The sequence below is a fragment of the Dermacentor andersoni genome, chromosome 3 (genome assembly GCF_023375885.2).
Source record: "Dermacentor andersoni chromosome 3, qqDerAnde1_hic_scaffold, whole genome shotgun sequence".
Lineage (NCBI taxonomy): Eukaryota > Metazoa > Arthropoda > Arachnida > Ixodida > Ixodidae > Dermacentor > Dermacentor andersoni.
The window spans coordinates 31,691,395-31,717,460 of record NC_092816.1 but is presented as its reverse complement, the minus strand read 5'-3'; the positions used below and the strand labels follow the sequence as shown (position 1 = coordinate 31,717,460).

The 26,066-nt window shown below is 41.4% G+C and overlaps 1 protein-coding gene across 2 annotated transcripts in view; it reads right to left on the bottom strand.

Moving 5' to 3' along the window:
• Positions 1 to 5,229: 5,229 nt before the first annotated feature.
• LOC126520840 (ATP-binding cassette sub-family C member 9-like) overlaps positions 5,230 to 26,066 on the bottom strand; it is a 47,649-nt gene continuing 26,812 nt past the window's right edge. For both annotated transcript variants that reach the window (XM_050169627.3, XM_050169626.3), the window contains exons 17-32: positions 25,699 to 25,905; positions 23,267 to 23,648; positions 21,391 to 21,659; positions 19,648 to 19,808; positions 18,426 to 18,495; positions 17,772 to 17,929; positions 16,148 to 16,240; positions 15,944 to 16,046; positions 15,518 to 15,631; positions 14,337 to 14,460; positions 12,044 to 12,162; positions 10,369 to 10,556; positions 8,561 to 8,661; positions 8,434 to 8,483; positions 7,669 to 7,815; positions 5,230 to 6,444 (exon numbers count right to left, since the gene is read on the bottom strand). In XM_050169627.3, coding sequence (XP_050025584.2) covers positions 6,304 to 6,444; positions 7,669 to 7,815; positions 8,434 to 8,483; positions 8,561 to 8,661; positions 10,369 to 10,556; positions 12,044 to 12,162; positions 14,337 to 14,460; positions 15,518 to 15,631; positions 15,944 to 16,046; positions 16,148 to 16,240; positions 17,772 to 17,929; positions 18,426 to 18,495; positions 19,648 to 19,808; positions 21,391 to 21,659; positions 23,267 to 23,648; positions 25,699 to 25,905 — 2,427 coding nt within the window. In that variant the 3' untranslated portion in view covers positions 5,230 to 6,303. The remainder of the gene's footprint in view (positions 6,445 to 7,668; positions 7,816 to 8,433; positions 8,484 to 8,560; positions 8,662 to 10,368; positions 10,557 to 12,043; positions 12,163 to 14,336; positions 14,461 to 15,517; positions 15,632 to 15,943; positions 16,047 to 16,147; positions 16,241 to 17,771; positions 17,930 to 18,425; positions 18,496 to 19,647; positions 19,809 to 21,390; positions 21,660 to 23,266; positions 23,649 to 25,698; positions 25,906 to 26,066) is intronic.

Sequence of the window (26,066 nt, the reverse complement as noted above, 5' to 3'; positions counted from 1 at the left end):
GTGCTTTTACTGGCTGCGTGCGGCAGAAGCGATTCTGGGAGCCGAATACATGTCACCATGGTGGGACTATAAATAGTGACACAATCTCAGAAGCCATTGTTTTGGCACACCACTACAGTAACGCTACAGTTGCTGCAGTCGTTGCGGTTCGCGCTTTGCGTCCCAAGAAGTGAACAAGCTGAAAATGCACACACAGAGACACACACGTAAACTTAATCATTTCCTCACTGTGTAGTTCTGGGTATTCCGGGAGAGGCCAACACAACTTTGTGTAGGGAGCCAATTGTGATCCTGAAATTCGATCGGGATCGAATGTGCCATGTCGCCACAACATGAGCTGCTGCTTTAACTCGGCGCGAACACCGATTTCTCTATTCGAATGCGGAAATGCTTTTATGAGACAACCGCTGAACTGGGTTTTGAATTAAATTTGTTGCACTCGACAGAGAGAGTTAATACATGACTCTAAATGCAGAATTATAATTTTGGACTTCAAATTTTTTTTACAAGCATTGCCAAAAATAGGCAATTTTTCTGCACTGAAATCAGATGTCGTAGTTCTGTAAACTGCATCTGTTAAAGCATCTAAAGCGGACAAAGTTTATATGTGAATTTACAAGGGCCGTATTCTGAAATGATCCCTTTCGGCAATACTATTGCCTTGGCCACGCACGCCTTCGCCATTGGCGCACGCTGATTGGCTGTTTTAGCAAAATCGTATCATACAATTTTGCTCATTCAGTCATTCATTGCATCCCTGAAGGCGATACTAACGCCTCGGTGATAGTATCGCTGAAATGGATCGTTTCAGAATATGTCCCCAGTTTACGTAAAAGTGTTGCAATCTTAAAGAAGGTTTTACAAAAGTCCTACTCACAATTGAGTTTTTACAAATTTGTCTGCTTTAGAAGTCTTTTAAGGCACACTTTACACAATTGTGATGGCACTTCTATTGCAAAGTTAACAGAGCTCTAAAGTTGATAATTGAATGTTTTGCAATTTTCAATCATTCTTGAAAAAAAAAAAGGGATACTGCTTAGATAAAAAATAACTTGCTACAGCCACTACATTTTTGCTTTTTATGGTAATTGCAACAAATCTCGTAACATTTGGAGCTGTGGTTGTTGAAAAAAAGAAATAAAAAATTACTTCTTTGTTCCCACTTATCAGGAGCTCCCAAGCAAAAGCTAAAATTTTGTTTATCACATGATATCTTCGATCACGACTGAATGATAGGGATCAAATTTCTGAATCACGTTAGGCTCCTTTCAGCAGCTTGCACAAGGGAGACAATTGTAATCAAGAAATGAGGTTCCGATTGGGCTCGAGTGCGACTGAAGGTTCATCATGTGACCAGTGTATACGGGTATGATGAGGAGTAGTCAAAGAAGGAATGTTGCTTTGAGCCAACGTTTTGACAAGGGGACTTGACTTCGTCAAGGCAGTGACAGCAACAAGTCCCCTTGTCAAAATGTTGGCTTAAAGCGACATTCCTTCGACGTGTATACCAGTGTAACACACGCATTTTTTATTGTGATCGAGCCTGATCAGGATTGAATTTCTAGAGTTCAGTTTTCTCCCTTGTGCAAGCTGCAGAAGGGAGCCAATTGTCATAGAAACTCAAAGTCAATTGGGCTTGATTTTGATCAAACATGCCACATGGTATGCACATTCTACTATTGTGTTACTGTTACATATGAAACTACAGTGATGCATAGTACATTATCTGTGTATATATAGGGTCCTTCATTTTCTGGTAAAACCTGATAATTCCCGACATTTGCACCCCGAACAAAATTTATGCACATCAGGTTAAACCCGCATTCCCTCCAAAGCTTTTTGCTTTCGTTAAGGATTATGATGAATGCAGCTGTTACAAAACAAATGAATGCTTCTCACCTTTTGTGATCAAGAGGTAAAGGTGCACGTTATAAATATTACTATATCACTGCGGTGTGTGCCTCGATTTTTGCACTTAACACTCAAGCAAAAACTAGCACATATAAAAATGTAAAATATTCAACACCTCCCGGCGTTGTGTGAATGAATAGTAGGTGGATTTATATGAATATACCAATGGCACATTGCATTGGATTTCCAGCAAGTCGCCTATATGTTATCAGTGTTCATGTGCTAGAAAGCGAATTAATGCCACACTGATGTTGCTCTGCATTGCAAACAGTAGCTGTGATGTTGAGAGAACGTTTACCTAACTATATTACATTCAAAAGGTGGGCCACTGATTCGCCTGATGGGTTATATATCACTAATTTTGTTGCAAGAGCATATATTGGGAATAAGTAAAACAGGAAAACAGACAAGGATGAAAGGCCTGACAGGTCTAGGATGGACAGAGAGATATTCCCATTGCATATGATAATGTACATCAACAAGGGCTTGTAAGATAAGGAGAAGCACCACACCTCCTAGAAAGCATGGAAGTGTGCACCACTCTTTGTAGTTCTTCCTTTGCTGAAAAAGTTTGGAGAACAAAGTGAAGAAGGGTTTGCCAAACCAGCCTCTATTTGTTTTCGCTAATGTGGTTTCTTTTTAATGCATTTATAATGCTTCACAACAAGTATTTCTAGAGATGAATTATTTACATGATTTGCGAGCAGCTCCCATTGCCATTACATGTCCCTGTAAGTGATGTTGCTCGTCTAAATAGAATGTCGTGTCCAAAAGGAGACCATTGCTTGAGTTAACCATTTGTGAAGGTTACCAAAACAATCCACAACTTCGGGCTGCCAGACAGCAATACAACCAGTTTCTCCTTGGTTTTCCTATCAGGCAACAAAACATCGGTTTTTCTAATCAAATATAAACCGGAAATGAAGGACCCCATATATAATAACGTTGCAGTAATGGGATTATGTAATGTAAGGGTTGCTTTTGCTCAATTCTGTTCCTGTCATCTAGCATTCACGATTGGCTAATCCTAGTAATAACGTAGGCAGTGCGCCACTTCTAACATTGACTAAGTGCAAAAAAGAAAAGCATTGGAATAGATTTGTTGCATTATACTGGCCTTGGTTTCACAAAAACAGAAGAGCAGTATACAGGGTGCTTTTCTTTAGGCACACCAAATTTTTAAAATTAGGAAATTATATATCACGGCAACATTATGTTTACCATTAGAGTGTACGGATAGGCAGCATCTAGATACAGAGCAATTTCCGCAATTACGCGCATAATTAGCGAAGTTACAGTAATTAACGTTTTAATTATCAACAATAAGTGGCTACAGCAAATTAGTACTTTGGGGCCCGTCCTCGACACTACCTATCCCAATGAATAAATCTTGAATAGCGGATTTCATGTGGGATCTACGCGAACAATGAGTTCCCCTTGGCAGGCTCCTTAAAACAGAAACTGGCTGGAAAAAGAGCGTCTGTGTCGTAGATGTCGTCGCCCCCACTCCCCTCGCGTTTCGTCACGTCTGCGAGGTCGCCACCGGTCCGGCCCTGCGAGCAGCTTGCGTTATCTCCTTGCTGTCTGCGGCGTTGGCCTAGCGCTTCAGTGCCGGCGGGCCGCCAAATTTGCTTCGTCATTCCGTTGGGCCCCAGAAAAAGTATTTCATCGATGGAAGTGGACACGTGGCGCACAACGGAATGACGAAGTAAATTTGGCGGACTGCCGGCATTGGTGCGCTAGGCCAACGCCGCAGACAGCAAGGAGATAACGCAAGCTGCTCGCAGGGCCGGACCGGTGGCGACCTCGGAGACGTGATGAAACGCGAAGGAAAGGGGGGGGGGAGGGGGCGACGACAAAGACGCTGTTTTTTCAGCCAGTTTCCGTTTCAAGGAGCCTGCCAAGGGTAACTCATTGTTCGCGTAGCTCCCACATGAAATCCGCTATTCAAAATTTAATCGTTGGGATAGGTAGTGTCGAGGACGGGCCCCAAAGTACTCATTTGCTGTAGCCACTTATTGTTGATAATTAGAACGTTAATTACCGTAACGTTGCTAATTACGCACGTAATTGCGGCAATTGCTCTGTATCTAGAGGCCGCCAATCTGTACACTCGAATGGTAAACATATTAACATTACCGTGATTTATATTTTTCTAATCTTAAAAATGGGGTATGTGCAGCTAAAAAAAACACACACACACACACCCTGTACATTTCCTGCCCCTTCCCTAACCCCACCACCACATCTGGGTATACGAAGAGAAAACCAATCACATATCTGGGAAAAGCAGCCAATTACACCACAGGAGCCCATTGCTAATTGCATTGTTTAGCACCAGATGAATTACAGAAGCATTGATGTTAGGTAGAAAGAAATTAGCAGCCATTCTACATCCTTTACACCAAGAAAAATTCTGCATTGACAGAAGCATAAACACAGCACAGTATCCTGTGTAAGTAACAGCCCACATCTCAAGTTTGTGATAAGTTTGTGTCCTATAGAGGCACACTTTTCCAGTAACATGTAAAAAATTATGGGCTTTACAAGTTACTTCTCATATTTAGGTACACCAAAGCTTATAGCAATTTAGGCATTCCTTATTTTTGTCTTTACTGATAAAGATGAGGTGTTTTGGTGGCAATGCACACAGACAAATTTTCAGACCTTTCTTTTTTCATGGTTTTGAAATTTTCCCTATTATTATATTTGTGGTCGAATCCCATACATGATGTTAGGGTAAGGGGGGTCTTTATGGTTAGTCATGCAAAAGCAACTACCCCCACAATTTTTTTTCCATAACAATATATTTAGCTTAGAGCACTCCATGCTCTGCTGCCCTGCGCACATTTCTGCATGCTGCCGACTCCTGTCTAGACTCTGAGAATGAGCTGCTCTCTCTAGAGGGCATCACACGGTCTCGGGAAAGGGACCATACCAGCCTGGAGATATTCCTGAGGAGACGAGTCCGGTGCCGCGTGTAACAGCCCCGCAAGGCTGACTGCTGCAGTGCAAAGCTCCGTGCTGTGAACCTCTGTTGTAAGTAGATTACTGTGTATTTTACATGCATACCTTATGTATAGACATGTATTGTTTTTTTTCTAGTGTACTTCTCTCCTTTTTCACTTTTTTCTGCATCTATTATATTTTTTTCCCTCCCCTATCTTTCCTCTTCCCCTCCATCTTTGCCACAGCGTCGGGATGGTTCAGGTGTCCATCGGTGAGCGAGACAGTTACGATGCCTGTGGCATTTTGTTTCCTACCTTCTTTTTCTCTTTCTAATAAAACAAACTACTACTACTAAGAACGAGTAAGTAATACCTACAGAAAATGTTTATTAAATAACTTTGTCAAGAACATGTGTAGAAATGACATCGGCAAAAATAGAGTATTCCATGTGTAAAATAAATATCTCCTTCCATTTAACAACCTTTTCTCCATTTCCTAAAAAATGCAGCGCAAAACAGTGCAAAATAAAGAAATAAAAATAAAAACAACAACAATAAATAACCATAAAAGCTGCTCAGCAGTAGGTACAATGGCAAAGAACAATGACAAAAAGAAATAGTGGACCCTCTGGCGGGACAAAAGGAATGTGCAACAAGTGCATTAAATATTTACACAAGCAGGAGGCACATGGACAGTCGGCACTAAATATGCCTGATAAAAGAACACTTGTTAAAAGAATAACCCGCAACATCCAGCACCGGTATGGAATAACACTGTTCTTACGCTTGGCACACAGAACTCGACTTCAAGGTAAGCCGAGAGCGGAAACCATATGAGGCACGGGTTTTGCACGGCAGCTGCCGGTGTTGCCGAAACGATTTCATACCGTGCAATAACCATAATGTTAATGTGACCAAAGTGTGCATTACAAGGCATCAGGACTAATCGAAACAATATTGAACACATTTTGGTCGCAGTTATAACCGTGCTGATATTGTGGTCAAAATGTGTACCACAAGGCATCAGCTTTTACCGATAACTACTACTCGATTACATTTTGGCTAGTATTGTGGCCAGTTCATTGCACAGTTAAATAGATATGCTTACAGTAAGCCAAAACTATGTTGAATGTTACATATGGTGGCTGCTTGAGCCCTTGCCTCACAAGTACAGTTCGTGTAGATAACACCACAGGAAACCCTACCAGCCACAGTATGTCACTTAGTCATGTGCTCTCGAAAATAATTCTACTACATAATTTTCTAAAGCAATGAAAGATCATTTTGAAGATGTAGCAGTGGTCGCAGTTTCAGCACCTTGTGTGCTGCTCCAAATAATATTGAAGCTGTGAGCGGTTGGGCTATATAACATGCAAGTGGCCCTTCCTGGCCACAATGTTATCGAAGTTCAAAGACAGCTAGCAACTTCTCTGTAAAAATGTTGCTACTGCTCAGCTTCCTTCAGAAGAGACATAAATATGCTTCCTCTCTTCTGCTTTAACTCCGCTGGAGAGCCGGACTCCACGATGTGACCAGCTTCAAGAACGATGATCTTGTCAAAGTTGAGCAAACCAGTCACCCGATGCTGGGAAGGAAAAAAAGAAAGGAAAGAAAAGAAGAAAATGCCATCACCGTCTGTGCAGATAAATAGTGGAGGGTTGTTCTGACATTCATTGGTATGAGCTGAAGTGGATCAGTACTGTACAAACATCACTTGTGCTTGTGCCAAATTGGAGACAATCCTGGTATATTATACAATGTTTCGCATAGTACTGCAATGCCTTTCATGAGACGCACTTATATTACAGTTCTGAATTGTGGCAATGCGTATGTGTGTCCTTACCAAGAATCTATGACTAATACAAATTTACATTCCAACAATCGTGAGTGCAACACCTAATGCAAACACAGCTTGAGGAAATTCATAGGTAAAGGCTTAGGTAAAATATGGTAAAAGTATTATATAACTCAATCAACAACTGAGAAAAATGCAATGGAGATCATTTCGCTCCCCCTTAATATAACTGAGAAGATTGAGATAAAGGCCTTTATTAAAGCACATTTATAAAAAAAAAAAGTCAGCGATAGCTTTCTTGTTTAACCTGCTGCATATCCCCATGCCAACTGTGAATCACAAAACCTTACAGGCACATCAGCAGACACATGAAGTGGAAATCTCACTGCCAACCACAATGCTGAATGATGCCACAACAAAGCACGTCTTGATCACTGCACCGCGGTGGAAACTCCGTAGCAACCTACACTGTCCCTAGTATCCTGGCTGCAACTTCATTGCAATGGCTATGTATCAAGTGGCTGCACTGAAAACAGAGGCGCCTGTTGTGGATGGGGTGCTATCAGTTTAGTATATTCAAAGCTACGTACCTTTTGTGTCACTTTGGCACATCCATTCTGGGGGAGTGGCAAAGAATGGACACATACCAATATCACATACTAGGCGGTGCCAAGGTTGTATTGGGCACATATCTAGTGGAACATACACAGTTACCCAAACTGTCTACACCCAGTGCCCCCTGTTGTCTGCTCAGAAAGACATCAGCACATACCGAGAGGCCCAAGCTAGCAGACAATTTGGGTCACTGGATATGTGCTACGGTTTATTGTGTGAAATCGTACAAGGTAGCCAAAGTAGCTAAAGAAAGTGAATTTCTCGTATGTTGGTCCGTAGTGCATGGAATGTGTGGTCCCAGTCAAGCTACTCGGCTGTGTAGTGGCTTGTTGACACAGCCTTCAGCATTCCGGATGTTGGAATAAAGTTTGAATTGAAACGCATGCTCTGAGTACTTACAGCTATGGCCAGGACAGTTGAGTCGGCCCACTCATTGAGGACAGTCTCCTGTATGAGGTTGTCCAAGTTGGCATCTAAAGATGATGTTGCTTCGTCCAAGACGAGAACCTTCGAAGGCTGCAGCAGTGCTCTGGCAAAGCAAAACAGCTGAACAACAGACAAGAACATAAGCCACAGGTTTACGGCACATGCGTTTAAAACTTCGAGAATATCTATGCTGCAAATTGCATCGGGTACTACATACCGCAAACCAATGAAGCGAACAATAAAGGAACTTGAAAGGAAGCTAACGATTGCTCAACAAGCGATAGAACGAAAAATGATATGCGCAACTTGAAGAGATAGAAAGACTGCATTATAGATTGCAAATCGAATGTGGGCAAATGATTATCCTAATTAAGACTAACAAAACAAATTCGAGTTTGAGATGCTAAGGAATATAACAAATATAAAACTGTTACTCTATTATTTAGAGAATGGACATCATAGAAAGGAAAATGCACAGTTGAGTGTGGTAGAGAATGAATGAGACGGAGTAATTAGATTGAAAAATTTCTGGACATGCAATGTGTTTGGCTGACGCAGAAGGGGGTAACTGGAGATCTCTTGGAGAGCCTTTGTCGTGTGCTGGATTTAGATAGTTTGGTGATGATGATAACTCCATAGGTGGAGCTAGCAATTACACACCTCTAGGTAATGATCACAAATGTTGTGTAATACAAGAAAAATATGTGCGAGCTATTGCATGTCTTTGCAGTTTCTAACCTGTTTTTGGCCGATGCTGAAATTGGACCCTTCCTCGGATACTTCACCATCTGGTGAGAAAAAGACAAAAGAAGAAGGTCAGAATAGGGTGAGCACACGAAAACAGCAACGATATGACAGAACTTACCCAGTCCACCATACAGAACAACAATCTCCTTGAGGTGGGCTTTTTCCAGCACATTCCAAAGCTCTTCATCTGTGTGCACTCTTTTGGGGTCCAAGTTTTGCCTAGAGCACAGCAGGCACATGAAGAAACATGTAACTGTGTGGCAAAGTGTGTGTAAAACCATATAGACCTGAATAAATGAACAATGCTGGAAAATTAACTAGTTCTAACTGGTTTTCACGCAGGTGCTTCCATGAAACATTGCTGAATTACCTACATGCGCATTAGTATACAAGACTAGCATACTATTACTGGACTTTTAAGATCTCGCAAAATACTGGAAAGTCGATAATAAAATCTGACAGCGATATTAAATGCAGCAAATGCCTGCGATCATAAATAATAAACTTGAGACACCTGAAAAGCTTCCAAGACATTAAAACAAGAATGTTAAATGTGTGTCTCCTTTTAAGACAATTCATGTACATGCTGAATTCTCTGATAAACCGAACAATTCAGTGCACTTTCATTAAAATGAACATATGGTAGGATAAACCAATTCTTGTTTTAAAGGTAATCTGCTCAGTGTACTACTTAAGAAGGATCTTAAGAATGCTAAAAAGAAAGAAAGAAAAAAGTCCCCATCAGAAACATGCAGTCCTGATGGATATTTGTGGCTTTAACATCATAACAAATGGGGAAAGTGAATAGTAACAATTCCACATAAACTAGAGAGCCCAGAGAGAGAGACACTTTATAGAGATAAAGGTGGAGAGGTTGGCCTGAGTGGTGGGGCTCTAGACCGACACTGCATGTTAAGGTAGAAAGAGGTTTGTGGGAATGACAGGGACGGGGTAAAAGCTTTGCATTATTAAAGGGACTGCCTACCGGTTTCCAAGGATGTTATATTTCATAGCGCAAGAGAAAGTCTACCATTCCATGTGTCTAAATATGCAGTGATTTCTCTGGAAAGCGAGTAGAAATTCTTAAAACAGAATTTTTCTACCTGCATAGTATCTGCTTAAAAGTGCATACGGATGCCAACAACATTGATTGCTGGATGTTATGGCAATCTCGGAGGCTGTGCATCAATGCACTACTCCGTTCCCCGTGACTACGTTCCTTTGCACAAGGCTGCACTGTATCCAAGCAAAATAACTCTCCCTGTGTGGCTCTTTGGTTAAGCGACACAGGGAGGATTACAGTGTTTTTGCACTACAATTCTCGCACTACTTTCAGGACCAAATTAAACATATACTTCCTTGTTTATGGGAAACCAACATCCCATCACAACCCAAAGGCATGTTCTGCATGGTAGACAGTCCCTTTAAGACATAAGATTAAGCGTAATTGTAGTGTGACTAGGTCAAGGGTGAGGATCCTTGAAATGCTTACGATTATTGTGTGCTGCTTCCAGCAGAAAGATGAAGAGGAAGAATGTATGAGAAAGAAGGAGAGAGAGAAAGAAGAAAAAGGCATATCAGACAGGAGTTTCAGAATTACACTTCTTGAAATGCACAAATATTACTGTTGCTTCAAACAACACACAAAGACTCTTCCTTTTCCAAAACTAGAAAGTGAACGCACAGGAAACATGAGAGCATGCATGTTATCCCTCAAAAAACGGGCAAGAAAACAATGGGTATAAAAAGAGACAAATGCGCTAAGCAGCTCATGAACACCATTATTTTGAGTATGCGAATAGGAAACATGCATCTGAACGTCAAATTAATTGTTTGCTTATCATGTTTCCTCTTAAGTTGTGCTACAAAAATAAGTACACCCTAGATAACTGTCAGCTCCACGTGAAACAACTCCAGCCCACGTACCTTATTGTTCCGGAAAAGAGAATTGGCTCCTGAGGTATGATTGCTAGACGGGAGCGCAGCACATCATAAGGCACCATTGAGATGTCGATGTTATCCACAAAAATTTTTCCTTCACAGACGGGGACCATCTTGAAAAGGCCCATGACCAGAGATGACTTACCGCTCCCCGTTCGTCCACAGATGCCAACCTTGGATAAAGGTGCATTTTATACGAGTTAAGGTATGTGAGAATTACATGCTATGTTTCTACAGTTACGAGATGAAGTAAGATCGACAAGGTGACAAGTCAGATAACAGGGGAACAAGGAGATGAGACATTGCAGGTAATGAAGTGCTCATTCAGCTATGAAAGCTTGTAAAAGAAGCAAACAAGCACAAGCTTGTACAGTAGCCTCATTTTATGGTGAACATGACAGGATCTTGGAACTCTGTTCATCTTACCATCAAATCAGCATAACACACACTCAATAAATGTAGTGGAAGCAGAAAGCTCTGAAACTCTTCAGCTTACCAGAAAATCTACATTCATATTCAGCTTCTTCTGTGCCGTGCTATTATCACGAATTCTGACCGAAAAATGGCCAAATATTTTACTGTGGAATTCTTAACCAAAAACAACGTAGACAATATTTTAAGCTCATTTACTTATACAAAATCTAAACTATTTACTGTAAAACATTGTCCGAACGAAGTTAAAGGGGGAGCCAGATTTAGTTCATTATATCCATTACTTCGTTGTATCCATTATTGCATGTACTGCACTATAAATCTCAATCAGCAGTTAAAGGATTTCACTTATTTCTATATTGCATTCCATTATAACGAGCTTTGACTATTGCAAAAGTGAAACATGCTCAACAGCCCTCTACAAGTAAAGGAAAGAAAATGAAAGTACTGCTGATGGGAAAATGAACATTGCAAGGAAATGACAAGTATCATCGACCCGCTGAGCTCATCCTTCGGCATCTTAGCCTGAAATGTGTGGATGAATCCAGCTTGTCTGTGGCACGAAAAGGTTATGAGAGTTTGTCCTCAAGTGGAACTGGCATTCCACTGCGTGTTATGCAACAGAGATATGCGGAATCTACAAAAGGCAAGTTAAATCACACAAACACATCACAATTGATGGGTTTCAATGTGCCAAAGCCATATGTTAGGCTATAGGTAAATAACAAACTGGGGAGCTGCGGATTAATTCTGACCATACAGGAGTGCATAGAATTTTCAGCACATGTTTGTTTTCGCATCCCACCTTCATCGCATTACGGCTGCCAAGGCTGGGAATTGAACCTTTGACCTCGTGCTCAGAAGCAACATGCCATGGCCACTGAGCTATCATGGATGGCATATTACACAGTAAAAGGTGAGTAGCTACAAAAAAATTAAGATAATTTAGCACAAGGATATATGACAATGTTACATAGCTCAAATTACACCTGTCCAAATTAATTCAAACATCATGAAACAGGAAGTTTATAAGCATGGACACACTTTCAGGGCTCATGTCACTGCTAAGCTCATTATGCGAGAATGCAGCACATTTCTGCAACTTATGTCAGCAGATACACAACACAGAACACAGTGACACAATGAGAAATCCAATGTCAATCCATGCTTTTGAGAACACTTGCAAAAACAAATGCAGTCATAAAAAGAAGTTGCTTCAGGGTCTCACTTTTTCACCAGGTGCAAAGGTGACCGAGACATTACGTAGTATGGGATCAAGGCCTGCTTCGTAAGTCATCGTGACTTTTTCAAATCGCACCTCTCCTTTGCTAGGCCAGTCAAGGGGCACTACACAACAGAAAATCCAGGTCATTATCACTAAAGGTATCATAACTCTCAACTAATTTTGCAAAGCAACTGCGCATAGCAGCTAGAGTAAACAAGGTGCAGTGTTTGTCGCTGATACACGATATGGACCAAGCTAGTAATTGTGCAGCGAAGTCAAGGTTGGTATGACCAGCTGTTTATTACAGTGAAGCTGCATATGGCGCCGATTTGTCCGTTCATCCATCCATCCATTGGTCGCCTGTACGCCGAAAACTCCGTCGGCGCAACCCCATGTGCATGTGCGGAGAGAGAGAGAGAGAGAGAGGCAGGCGGGCGATTAGCCGACACCACCTAGACAGCATAAGTTATGCTTACTCTGATCCATGACGGCATGCTACCTGACCCGAAATTTCCATTGACAAGGCTGGCGTGATGAAAGCGGTGGCGTCAAAATCACTGTTGCCTACTTGGGAGCATCCCCATTAGATTCTATGGCAGTCGGGCCAGGTAACATGATGTCATGGATCGGTGTAAAAAGGCCTTGTGCTATCTAGGTGGTGTTGGATATTACATTTTCTGCACAGTCCAATCTATATCAAACAAAGCCACATTTGTAGCCACAGAGACCAAGGATGACTTTGTTGATTATAGATGCATGATGGCATATCTTTAAACTCAACAGAAGTGACAAAAATACTGCAACAGAGAGCATTTTTGTACATGAAAACATGCCACATGCAGGGGCACTGATGGTATGGTGCTGCAGTGCTTCCCGAAGTTTACGTAAAACAAGTCATGAATCTGCATGTAGCAGCCACGGTTGCCGGGTTTGTCACCACACATTAAAATTAGTAACGTCACGAAAAGGAAATACTGTTGGCACAAAAATGACAATTTGTTATGTGGACAGAAAGGTCAAGATTGCAGGATTCAGAGAGCTATGTGTTTCCCAGTACGCCACTCGGTCAGTCCTACCTAAAAATCATATAAAGGTGTGAAAGCGAAAACACAACAGCCTGTTTGAGAATTTCACTGGTTGAGATTAGAAGATAGAAGTTGCCAGAAAAAAAATGCCCTGTGTTTACCATTTAGTCGCCAGAATATGACCATTGGCATGGAAGTCTGTCAATATGACTGCACCAGACCTGACTACCACTATTAAATCACTGGATTCCTCGTTTCAATGTGCTTCAGAGTGTCTTTGTGAGGATGAACAGAAGGCACATGAAATGGATGCTCGTGAAATGCAAAGCCAATAAATGACATGGTTATTTATTTATTTAATTTTTATTTATTGCATTTATCTTCATGTGAATCATTCTTGTTCAGGCCGCCAAAGAATGGTGCAATGATGAAGGCTTTGTTAAACTGAGAGCATAATGCAAAATTAGTCTGTTAGAGTGAGGAAAGTATGCATGGGCTTCTAAAGACAAAATTTCTTTCTGAAAGAGAAATTGCTAAATCGCTAATATCATTAGATCACGGTTTGCTATAAATTGAAAGTTGTCTATCTTTCAGCAACCATACTACGGTATTTGCGTGGTTCTAATGCACACTTTCTTTGAAGATAAGTTCTGTTCAAATTTGCATGCGCATTACAATTGTAACTAATTCCACTTAAAATAAAACATGAAACCGATTCTTACTAATAAAAAGCTCCATGCAAGGTAGCTAGCCACACTGCCATCGAACGGGTTGTCTGAAGAAAGCAACGCTCGGAGACATCGCAAGGTGGATCCATGGTGCATAGAATGCCCTCCCGCAGACGATGGTTGCGCTAGCCTCTAGAAGTGTGGCATTTCTAATGCATTAAATGTAATTGAAGATGACTTTCATTTTTAGGTCGACAGTGAAAAGGAAGCGTCGTCGGACTCCGACAGCCACCACCTGCTAAGATTCAGCTCTGCATGCGTCTGTGTGCCTTTGTATATTTCATAACATCGTTTCAACACGGTACGGATCAACTCGGGTTTCGTTGATGTGCGCGGTAGAATTGGCGCCAAGTTATTTCTTTTGATATTTGGGCAGTAATATAACTGCATTTTACAGTCGGTGATACGGTAAAATCGTGCAAATACGGTACTATTGTTAGAGAGCTGGTGCAACCTTATGATAAAAGATCATGTGGGTAGCAAGACTAAGGCAGTTAAAGCAAATGCTACACTGTAAAGGTAAACTGAATAAGAAATACCCACCTTCAATGGGTGAAGGCACACGCTCGATGGGCAGCTGACAGTATTTGCTGACACGCTCAACCGAGCTCATGTACATCTCCACATTAGAGACTTGCCTGACGAGCCAATTTAAATAGATGGGTACCTGGAAGGCATGCAACACAAAAGACATTTCTTAGACTAATGACATTTCATTGACGTTTCATGACAGCCAGGTGTCATACAGAAATCAGGCAGACATTCTTTCAAGTCAGAACTGTCAGTTTTTGTTCACCAGAGGGGTCACATAAAACACTTATTACAGCGAAGCTGTTAGCACCTAGTTGGTCGGGATTTTTTGTGTCCGTCAGCAACAAAAAAAAAAAAAAGAAGATTGAACCGAAAAACAGTGCTCATCTCCTTTAGAATCAGGCATACAACACACTCATATTCATTTCGATAAAGAAAAGCACAAAACAAGCGACAAAACCGCATGATGGATGATAAGGCACCTGTGAACAATGCGAGGCACATTCCTTCTCCCCGCATATGTTTCACGGTTGCACAAGCTGCTCTGATGGGAAAGGGTTAACAGCAGCATACGAATCAGTGAGTGACACCACCAAACTTCATATATAGAAGGGAGACCTGCCATTCAGTTCATTGCAAGACCGCTATAGGTAGACCACACAAAGTTAAGACTTCCGAAGAGCAGCGTGAGTACGATAAGCGTTGAAGAGTGCAAAATAGTAATGCTCAACAACGGTGTTGCGCTAAGACTAGGCAGAACAATAAAACATTTCATATCCCCATCGATGGCATTTGAGTGGTTTCCTAACAGCTTCGCTGGCCATCCAATTTCGCAGGGTCGGGATGACGAGTCAATTTTTTTTCTTTATCTGCACCAGCTCTACGAGTTTATCATGTGTGATGCTGCAATCTACAATCCTCTAATGCACTAAAGAATTATCAATACTACAAGACTCAAATACAGTTTATGCTACGCAGAGTTGTAGCAACAGCGAGGACAGTGGGAAGTGCTTCAGAGAGCCATCACTGCAATGGAAATTGGAAAGAAAATGTCCAATTTAAAAAGATGTTTCATGCAGATATTTGAAGAGGACATTTTAAACTGCACTTGAGAGCACAGATTTTCTAGAGCGAGAATGCTACAACTTTGTCGTGTTTACCTAAGCAATGACAGATCAGAAGTGACTGCTTACAAGTAATGTGTATGTCATGGCAATGCCCACGAAGGATGTACTGGTCGTTCCCATAATGGCTGCCGTGAGAGATGAAACAGTTGCCAAGAAGAGAATCACACCACCTAGATAGTCCTTGAAATAGAAGCAATGTAAAGAGACAAAAGTGAAGACACATAGAAAATAGAAAAGCACATGTTACCACACTCAGAACAGCTGTCTACGGGCTAGCCTATTCAAAAGAAAGCAAGCTGCCACTGCATGCTTTAAAAAAATTGGTCTTTACCTTCTACTGTGTATCCTCTGCAAAAGATAGTAACCTGCCAATCAGTACAAAAATTTACGCAGCTAGCTATACAATTGGGTATACTTGCAACCCATGGAAGCTGTGCAACCAGCCTCATCAGCTGCCATAGAGGAAACACACTATGTATCGCTAAACCTCACCAGTGAGACTCCAAGCCAGCAGTTGGCACAGTTGACCATAATGAAGGCCAAATTGTTGTCATTGATATGTTCATTCATCTTCTCTACAAACCTGCTCTCTTCCCTGCAATAGATTGGAGCACAAAAACTTGTTGTGAGCCATGCAGACCTAATTATGGCTTTAAGTGCCAATGTGCACAGTTCATTTTTAAAATTATGGCTTACCTGAAGGCTCTAATTGTGCTCAGACCAGCCAGGGTTTCCGAGAAGTGTGAAAAAACAGGGCTCTTTGTGATACTGTCAAGGCGTTGTAGTTCTCTATGATGTTAATGAAACGAAAAGAAAAGAAAAGAAACAAGCAGTAAGAAACAAGATCTCAGACTACACTTCTGTTCCCAAGTTCAACTTGCAATAAGGAGATGGTCTATGCAATATTAAACCTCCACAACAGTCCTATTACTTCATGCCAAGAAGCTACTTCATTTGATTTTATGGTCATAAATGATAAGGAAGATTCAAGGGTCCTTAAACCAGGCTTAGATCCTGCATTATACTAAATGTAAGAACTGCATCAGATAAGAAAAAAGGGGCAAAATCATAGTCTGTGAGCCTCACAGCACACACAACTTCGACTTTTCAAGCAACTCAATGATCACTGAAGAAGAAGAGCAAAGTCTAGAAGGCCACTTGGATGGTGGAGCTTCAGCGACAGTTTTTACTCAGCTATAAACAATAGAAAAGTAGAACTATTGCCTTGGTATACTGTAACATAACACAGGTCAAGCTTAATTCATTTCTCTGGAAATTATTTTGTATGTTTCAGACCCTATTCAGTTGATAAGTGAGTGCTTGCACAAGTAAGGAGCCTTTGAAGCATTAAAATCAGACCCTGTGCTCGTGCACAAGCACTTAATCTCCTCACCACTCTTTCCTCACTCTTGTGCACAGCGATTATCCTCGCTCACAGTTGTCCATAGCCTCCACATTCTTTTTTTGTAGGAATGGCACCATGGTTTGGAGCCCCACACTAAGAAGGCAATCTTTCAGCTTTTTGTCTTTCTTGGGCAACAAGCCAGCACTACAAGCCAAGATGTCCCCCATATGTAGCTGCTTGCAACAAGTTTATTGTGGTCAATGGCATCTGGTTTGGAACAAACTTGACGAGAAGACATTGACGACAGTGGGCGATGAGAGTGGTAGGTTGAATTGCAAAGAAAGAAAATATAGGGTGGGGGATACAATCTGTACACTCTCCTTTCTAAGCCTAACAAAATGTGAACTTATACTATTGAACTTGTTTGTAAAGCCTGAAGTGCTCTTTGGCAGAATCTCATCATACACTGTTCATTGCTAGTATTGCAAAACTAAAATTTTATTGTGCGTGCAAATCTGGTTTATTCTGGGAATTGAAGCAAAGATCCTTTAATCCTGATCCCAGAACTCTTCCTAGTGTGATGCAAGGTCACCAGAACAAGCATTACCCACAGGAGTTACTTTTGGTGGTGAAGAATGCAAACTGTGTTAGTCAGAAAAAAGTGCTTACAAAGATGAGTTGAATGAGATATGGAATGCTCTGAATTAAACAGTTATGTGCTTTTGTGAAGCGCAACGAAGTGATCCCTCTATTGACGTAGTCACCATTAGTCTTGGATGCAACCGAACTGTAAAATTTACATGACTAAAGACGGTTTAAAATATAGGTTGCTAACCATTCTTCAAAGATACACCTCTGAGGATGCCCCAACTAAATGCTATGATGCCCAGTGTTGTTAAACTTCATCCTGTCTCTTTTGTGTAACTAAACCATAAGGGTTTAAGCAAAGTTAGAAATAAGCATAAAAGGGCTTACCTTGAAGAGTGCCGGAAGAAAAACTGAATGTTATAGTAGGCTGCCACGACGAACAACACAACTATCAAGAAGTATGGGGTGACACAGACATCTACTAAGATGGCTGACAGGCAGAGCATCAGGAACCTCAACAGAACAGGTAATGTCACGGGCAGTTTCTGTAAAATGCATACACAAAACAGCATAAAAAAAGGTAGGAAGACTAATTTGTACGAGCTCAAACAAGTATTCAAAGTATGGTAAGCTGAACAGCTGCACAGTTTCTTTAGAATTAATGTATTTCTGTTAAACTGAACTTCCTAGATACTAACCGACCTCAAGCATTCTTTCAGGTATGTTAAGAATGTCCATTGTATCTGAAATGAGCTTATTTTATTAATCAGTAAGAGCACTTGTGATGTGATTAACATACACCGGGTGATTCAATGTCGATCTACTCCATCATATTTACACACAGTAACAATTTAAACGAGCTAATTAGGTACTGATTACAAAGTCATTCCTAATTCAGCTAAAGAGTGAGCACATATTGACACAAATCAGCAAACATTAAAAAAACACACACACACAAATTCGCTAAATTCACGAAATAAAGCACCTCATAAAAACAAACAGTAAAATGACAGTTTTTACTATCAGTTTGGTATGTCATACCTTATCAATAACACCCATATCACTTGAGAATCTGTTTATGATTCTTCCGATTGGATTGGAATCGAAAAATCTGCACGAAGAAAAAGAACATAAAAGTGTTACACATCAAATAGGCACATAATTAAAAAAAATTGTTGATTTAATTTTGCAATTATGCACTAATAATCAGCTCAATGAAACACTTTTCAACAACAAATCTGACTAGGGGCATGAGAATACGAACCCAGATATAATGACCACGAATAAAACAAATTATCAGATACAACTAAGTAAATGTACATTTAGTTGACCATGCTTTATTTTTGTGGCTACGTTTGATGCTCAGCCCAGGGCAGAACATCGCCTGACCACTCACAAACGCAAAACGCGCCGAAAGACATTAGCATTGGGAAAAGGAATCGCTGCAAAATTGCGGCCATGATTGCATTGTTGACAAATTTCTGCTCAGGCAATTGCACACTTTAATTTTAGGTTTATGTTTCTTTTATATCATATCTTCAGGCAAATATGTAGACTTAAAAGCCACATATACACTGACAGAAAGCCTTTCTCAAAACAGGATTTATTCTTTCATGTTATCTGCTCAAGCAAACCACAAACAACACAAATGATATATTTGACAATAAGGAATCTTTACACTAAGATTTGGCACAGTAAGCAAGCCTGGGAATATTTATGCACTGTGTAAAAAAATATGCGAGTTAAAGATTTATCAAAGTTTTCAGAATCAGATACATCTTCGTTCAGTTTAAGTTCACCTGCATGAATATTCTTGAGCAGAAATGTTGAGGATAGTAAATATGCAATGACAACTAAAGTTACTGAATTTTCAGGTTCCACGAATATCACGTAAGTGGGTTGCGCTGTATCACTTGTGCTATTTGAAAATGAATATTCAAATAAAATATACAAATATTGCACTTCGGAATTTCTGGTGCCTCCCGTCAGAAAAATAACAATTTCCTAGGGGTCTTCCATGCATCTAACTGAAGACAGCTCCAGTGCTGATAATAGACGAGGCAGCTCAGCTACAGATTATGCATGTTTTGCCTGAAGACTTGGTCACTGTCTTAAGAAAATGCAGCAACCCCTTCAGAAAAGGCTTTTTGCTGCAAGAGCTGCTGTAGATGAAATTTACCATGTGTAAATTTCCGTATGTGTCCCCAGAGAGCACACAAACGCAGCCAGGAGAACTTTTGCAGGATACAAGACAGAGTACTACCTCATGGGACACTGGACGATGTTGTCAATCATGTTGTTGTGGAACACCTTGACCGACCGTAGGGACACGAGCTGGGCAGACATGTTTGTCACGAGGGAAAGGACGATGCAGAACATGGACAGGCCCAAGTATCCCATCACGTAGCCCCAGGCCAGCTCGTCCTGCATTTTGCAAAGTTGAGTGACAGCGGTAGATGGGAGAGGCTGACATTGCAAGGATGAACGGTGGCCAGTGCACACGTATAGAGAAGAAAGGAAGGTGACATGACAAAGAAAATAAAAGGGGGAGGGGTGGGGGCACATATGGACAAGACAGTCCACTCTTAAGAGGAAGCTTTAGCTTGGGACTAACTTTGATGCCACCTATTTGAAAACATGCAAAATGCAGAAATGCCTTTATGAGACAACTAATGGAGTGATATTGTTTTTAATTCCTTGAGTTACAGGATTGTAAACATTATACTTGAGCATTTTGAAATAGTGCAGTTCGAAGAATATTTAAAAAAAAATGTCAATCTAATTAAAAGGCCTGCTTTCTACATTTCAACTTCTTCTTTGAAATACAACAAACCTTATCAAAATCAGTGCAGCAGTTGCAGAGAAAAGCGATTTCTATGTTCACATGTATTCAGAAAGGAGCTCCAGAGCTAAAGCTCCTTCTTAAAGAAAAACAGTTTATCAGTATTAAACCAAACTAACTTGAACGTATCACTAACCTAGTAAAAAAGTGCTTAATGTAATGCATTAGTAGACCTATTATTGATAAAAAGTTATTGCCGAGGACTTAGTGTCAAAAATGAGCTGCAACCAGTCTCTAAATACTAATTTAGAGTTTCCTTTAATAGTGGACCACAGTGTAAACATAATTCCAAACTGTGTGAGGACGCAGGTGCAGTTTAAAATGCAGACAGAGAGCTGGGATATAAACACATATGCATGAATATTTGCTATCCTCTAAAAGTGCTAAAAGGCACGCAAGTTTACTTTGACATGCATGACCCTTTGTAGTCTAAATAACCACGCACGAGATCAATGTTTATTAAACTGAGCTAAGTTTCTGCATGCCTTAGCAACATTTGGCATAAGATGTACTCATGTTCGAAATTACGTGTTGACCACTTTTTACCACTGTTCCTGCATGAGCCCACCCAGTTCGACACATGTAGACTGCGTGTAGGAAACAAACAGAGACTGCAAGACCTTGTCTCAACGTCCAATGCTAAGCCTTTCATTCCTGTGAGCCCTTCTCCTCTAGAAAATTAGTGAACTCAATATTCCATGAATCACAGGACATGTAAAATTTCTGAGGTAGGAATTTTGAAAAACTGTGATGTGGTACTAAATTTCATTGTTGTCATAGGTTCAACAGACTTCACCATTTAAAACATAGACGAGTCCTGTTTGAAGAAAGAACGAATAGCCGAAATTTGGGTGAGTAATTTTCCGGAGGGACATTGTTGGTCTCATTAAAGGTAACAACCGATGGGGTATTATATCCCAGACCACACACTGGGCTGTGAGGGGCGGTGTGGTGGAGGGCTACTGATTAATATTGACACCATGGGGAAACAAAATTAAGTATACAAGCATTTTTACTCTCCACACTCTATCAGGATGTGGCTGCCATGGCTGGCAATTGAATCCAGAACCTTGTGTTCTGGATTCTGCAATGAAACGGATGGACTCTGCAAATCTGCAATGAAGCTGCACACATCTTTGTGAATGACCTGGTCTGTTGACCAACCTGGCTTGCTGGGAGAGTGGCATTGATATCCCTGGACGCTTCCGACCAGCCAGTGAGCCAGAAGTCGGAGCCGAGTTTGGCCCCTTGGTTTGCCGCAAACAGAACGCACACCAATGCCACCAGCAGAAGCCGGCACGACCGCATGTAGTCAAGGTACACTGAGCAGGGTATTTTGCCCTGTTCCCTCTCTTCCTCTTCGATCACCTTCCACTGGGCCTCATCGCCGACAGTGAGTGAGTCGGGCCCCCCAAGAAGAGGGCCCGTTATTCCTGAATGGGAAAAAAATAGACAGATAACAGCAGTGAGAGAAACACTAAAGAGCAACCCTTGATAAGGTTAGGCTGGCAAATTATGCATTCAAAATTCTATATTCATTAACTTCACAGGAAAAAGTTGATTATATACCGATGAAAATTAAGAACAAAGTTTCATTTCTTTTATTTTGCGAGAGCTCTGTTCTTGAAATCATCTGCTATATCACAAAACAAGAGTATCAGTTAGAATTGTCTTAATTCTTCATTATAGTGTCCCTCTCAGGCTGATTAGGTGGTACACATAATTTACATAATATAGCATACTTCTAGCCCAAATGAGATAAGAACCACAGACTTGCATGAATACGATGAACCACATGCTTCAAAACTTTAAGGTCTTTAAGCATTGACTGTTTTTCTGATGCCAATCCTCTAAAGTGCCAGCTGTTCTAAATTAAGGGAAAGCACTAGGAAAGACAAAAACTGATCCATTGGCAATGGAAACAATGCAGAGAGACATCTTTTAGGCTGAATAGTAGAAAAAACCTGCTGCTGTGACACTGGTTGTATTGAATGTGTCTCCGTGCCGGTTGCACTACATACAGTTGACTCTCATTACAACGGACCCTGATAATCCGTCAAAAAACGTCTGCTTTATCTGAAGTCTATAATATCCGAAACGCCTCACTTCCGGAACTTTCGTTGCAATGTCCAACAATTTCATTGCAAAGAGTGAGTGACAAACGTCCAAAGTAAAAAAACAAACAAATAAAAGTCACAGTTCTGCCGAAAGACAAAGCATTGATTGTGATAGCAAATTAAGCGATAAGCGCGGCAGCTGCAGCGAGTGGATTGACCTTCATGCTGTCTCTCACTTCAACGCAAACTAAACGTCGAAAGTGCAGTGCATACAAAGCTACCGGCACTGAGTGCACTTTGTCCACATTGCAGATCACTTTCAAGATACGGTGCCCATGAGGGCGAGCTGTTTGTCCACATCCCAGATCTCTTTCAAGATACAGTGGCCACGCCATAAGCAGCAGCGGCCAGAGCAGAACCCCCCTCTCGACACCCCCCTCCACCGCTCCACCTGCATGCCTGACTTCCGTGCCTCGCGCGCGATAGACGGCGCATTTCTGCCCCACCCTCCTCCTGTGTGCGCGCGATACTGAGTCACGATCGTTGGCTGACCCTCGCAAGTCAGTTGTCAGCCCGAGTCAACACAGCAAAAGTACGTTTTATACGCCCAATTTTGAAAAAAATTGCCGCTAATTTCGTCCGCTGTAGCCAATAGTGCGCTGTAGTGCGGTCTGTTAAAACCGAACTTCATTGCACTCATAAAATACGTAGATCAAACTAACGTTTAAATATGGCCTGTTATATCTGAAAGTCTGTTGTAACGAGCATAGACTGTACATACAAGTAGGCTCTATGCATCATGCATGTTGAATTTCTGCAGCCTTCAAGGCACATACCTACCAGGGGGAGCTGTTCAAGTAGCCGCTGACAGATTAGAAATATTATATTGTTCTACTACTTTATTAGAAACCATATTGTTCTAGAATAAGCCAGAAACCAAAGTTGCTTAGAGATAGGCCAGCAAGACGTGCCCTTATACTCACCATCATCCCCTAATTGGTCTGTGCCGTTAGCAAGCAACTCCTGTTTCTTCTTTTCTTCACTCTCTTCATACTCCTCCTCTTCCTCAATAAAAGTTTCTGCCGTGTTTGAAACCCGCGAATTCAAGCGAGACAGAGGGGCCCGCATCCACGGCCCTCGAATGAGTGAAGGAGTGTTGGAGCCCCCAGTGGAGGCCGAGTGCATGCTGTCCGTGGAGACGCTGGCCTTAAAACGGAAGCCGACCGAGGCAGGCCTTGGAGTGCAGGCACTACGTGGTGCCGCACTGGTGTCATCATTGCTCAAGTCATGCAGGGGAAGTGGGCTTGACGGGTCATGGGACAGTTGACGACTCAGTGTCACAGGGCGTGGCTGTGATCGCAGGTCCTGATGAGAAACAGCCGAAGTGATAAGAAGTGTTGAGCATAAGCAACACTACCCAAAGTTTCAAACAAGCCAAATGAAAAAAGAAAAAGAAAAGTGAAACAGAATCAACTGTCTCAGCATTTAAATCCTGACAACATTGAATTGTGAATTGCATCACATTCTCAATATTATTGTGCAGCTTATTGTGTTCTTTGTGCATTTAATAATATCAGAGTATCGATAACAATATTGCGGCATTATTACATGTAAAGCAGTGCAATGTGAGAGCGTGTGACATTTGCATGCACATTCACGAACTTGTGCAGGACATTAACTGCTTCACGCAAGTGTGTAAGCTTCATGAACTGGGTATCCTACTTTCTCAATTGAGTGCTTCCACATCAGTCGACTACCGTATTTTTACCAGGACTAACTATCGATGGTTCAAAACAGGGCTTCATATTGGGGATACCTGTGCAGCCTTGTCAAGACACACCTGTAAAGAGCTTGCCTTGAGCTCCCTTCTCTGCTGTATTACCGTATTTACTTGCATAATGATCGCACCCCTGGATTTTGTCCTCAAAAATTAGTTTTTTTTTCTTTCCCGCGTAATGATCGCACTCTGAGCTTGCTGCAGCAATATGTCATGTGTCAAGTCTAGCTGATGATGATCATGCTTACCATTTGTCGAATGCTATGTGAACAACTCTTCAAGACTTACCAAGCGGTCTATGTGTACCAAACAGATTCTTAAGAAGATACCCCATGACCCCATATCATTCCTTTCATCACTTTCTGCACTTCCAAGAAAAAAATATCCACAACCAAACTTGCCTTGGCTTTATTATTTGTAGGCTTTATAATGGTTGTGGTCAACAACAACTACCCCCCCAAAAAGGGCACCTTTTGATTCCTTTTGTCTGCACTCATGAGCACGCAAATTGTGAGCAGCAACGACAGTAGCCAGGTTTATATCGATACGTTAGAAGTGTAACCTATTCCTATGCCGGTACTTGTAACATAGCTAAGATATTCTCCTACCCTTAGCAGAAACGTGCTGTATTAGGATTGTAGTGAAGACTAATGCTGCAGTTTTCGCAGCATGCCCACCATGTGTTTCTGTCTCACTGGCAGCTGAGTGCGCTCATCTCTGTTCATGTCCCCTCAAAGTGGACATGGCTACACTATTGCCGCAAACCTGCCAATATTAACAATATTATTCATTAGTGATACGGAAGAAACTGTTCCAATGCACGTAATGTACTTGCGAGAAGAAATAAAAATCTGGCTCTGTGCGTTTGGCTTGCTCCATCAGCCGCCATTTTTGTTTTGATATCCCGTAAAGTGGCAGCCACCTGTTTGTCGACTTGTTGTCATCCCGCAGCAAACAAGGGATGAAAAAAATTTTGTTATTGAAAATTTACCCCGCGTAATGATTGCACTGCTAAATTTGTGAAAATTAAAAAAAAAGTGTGATCATTATGCGACTAAATATGGTACATTGGTGTGCTGTTGAAGTGTTGACATTATTCAGAGCATGCCACAATGGAATGGCAGTCATATAGAAATAAATGTTCCTTTGAAAAGGCTTTACTTCTCTTTATGTGATTAGAATGAGCTGTTATCTTCTTTTTGTCACATCTATTATAAGAAGAATGTGAAAATGAAATGTTGCACATTATGGCATCATTGCAGTAAAAACATACACCATACCTTGTTTTTCCTTGTTCATTCCACGAAAAACAATATTCCAACAAGCAAATTTCATGACTGCAATAGTGATTGTGATTATGCCTTGTGGTTCAGCTCACTGCAGTTGAAAGGGCGAGCAGAAAATAAGAAGAAAAAAAACTTTTCGTGTACACGATACATTAAGAAAATATGGTAAGTCCTGTATTAATGTAAATAACTTCACTTAATTCAACTGAGCAACTGTCTAATGAGAGCATTTCAGCATCTTTAACATACTTAAATAGAGAAATCAGAGTAGGCCACAAATTGAAGCTTCCTCTAAAAGCATGTCTGCGACAGCAGACGACAGCGTGAATGTGAAAATTCTGTGTAGGCCTGCCTGTGTAGAAGCAGAGTTGGCAAGGTAGAGGGACTGCTTGGTGATCATGCGCATCAGCTTGTGGCGCTCTTTGGTTGTATTGTCCCGGCTGGGCGGGGCTTCCCGCTTAGTGGAATGGCTCAGCACAGTCGCCAGGTCTGGCTCCAGCTTCTCAATCTCAGCCAAGTTGCCTTGGCATCTGATCTTGCCTCCTTCCAAGATGATCACCTGCAAACAGGACCAGAAGTGCAGCCAGAAATTATTCTCTGGAAAGGGGGGATACGCACTTGACCGGAGACAGGAACGGTGAAGGAAGCGGGAGGGGGGCTGGGCAGGCTGCATGCTAACAAAGAAGTTTCAAGGGTGGTGGGGGGTAAGTGACTGGTGTG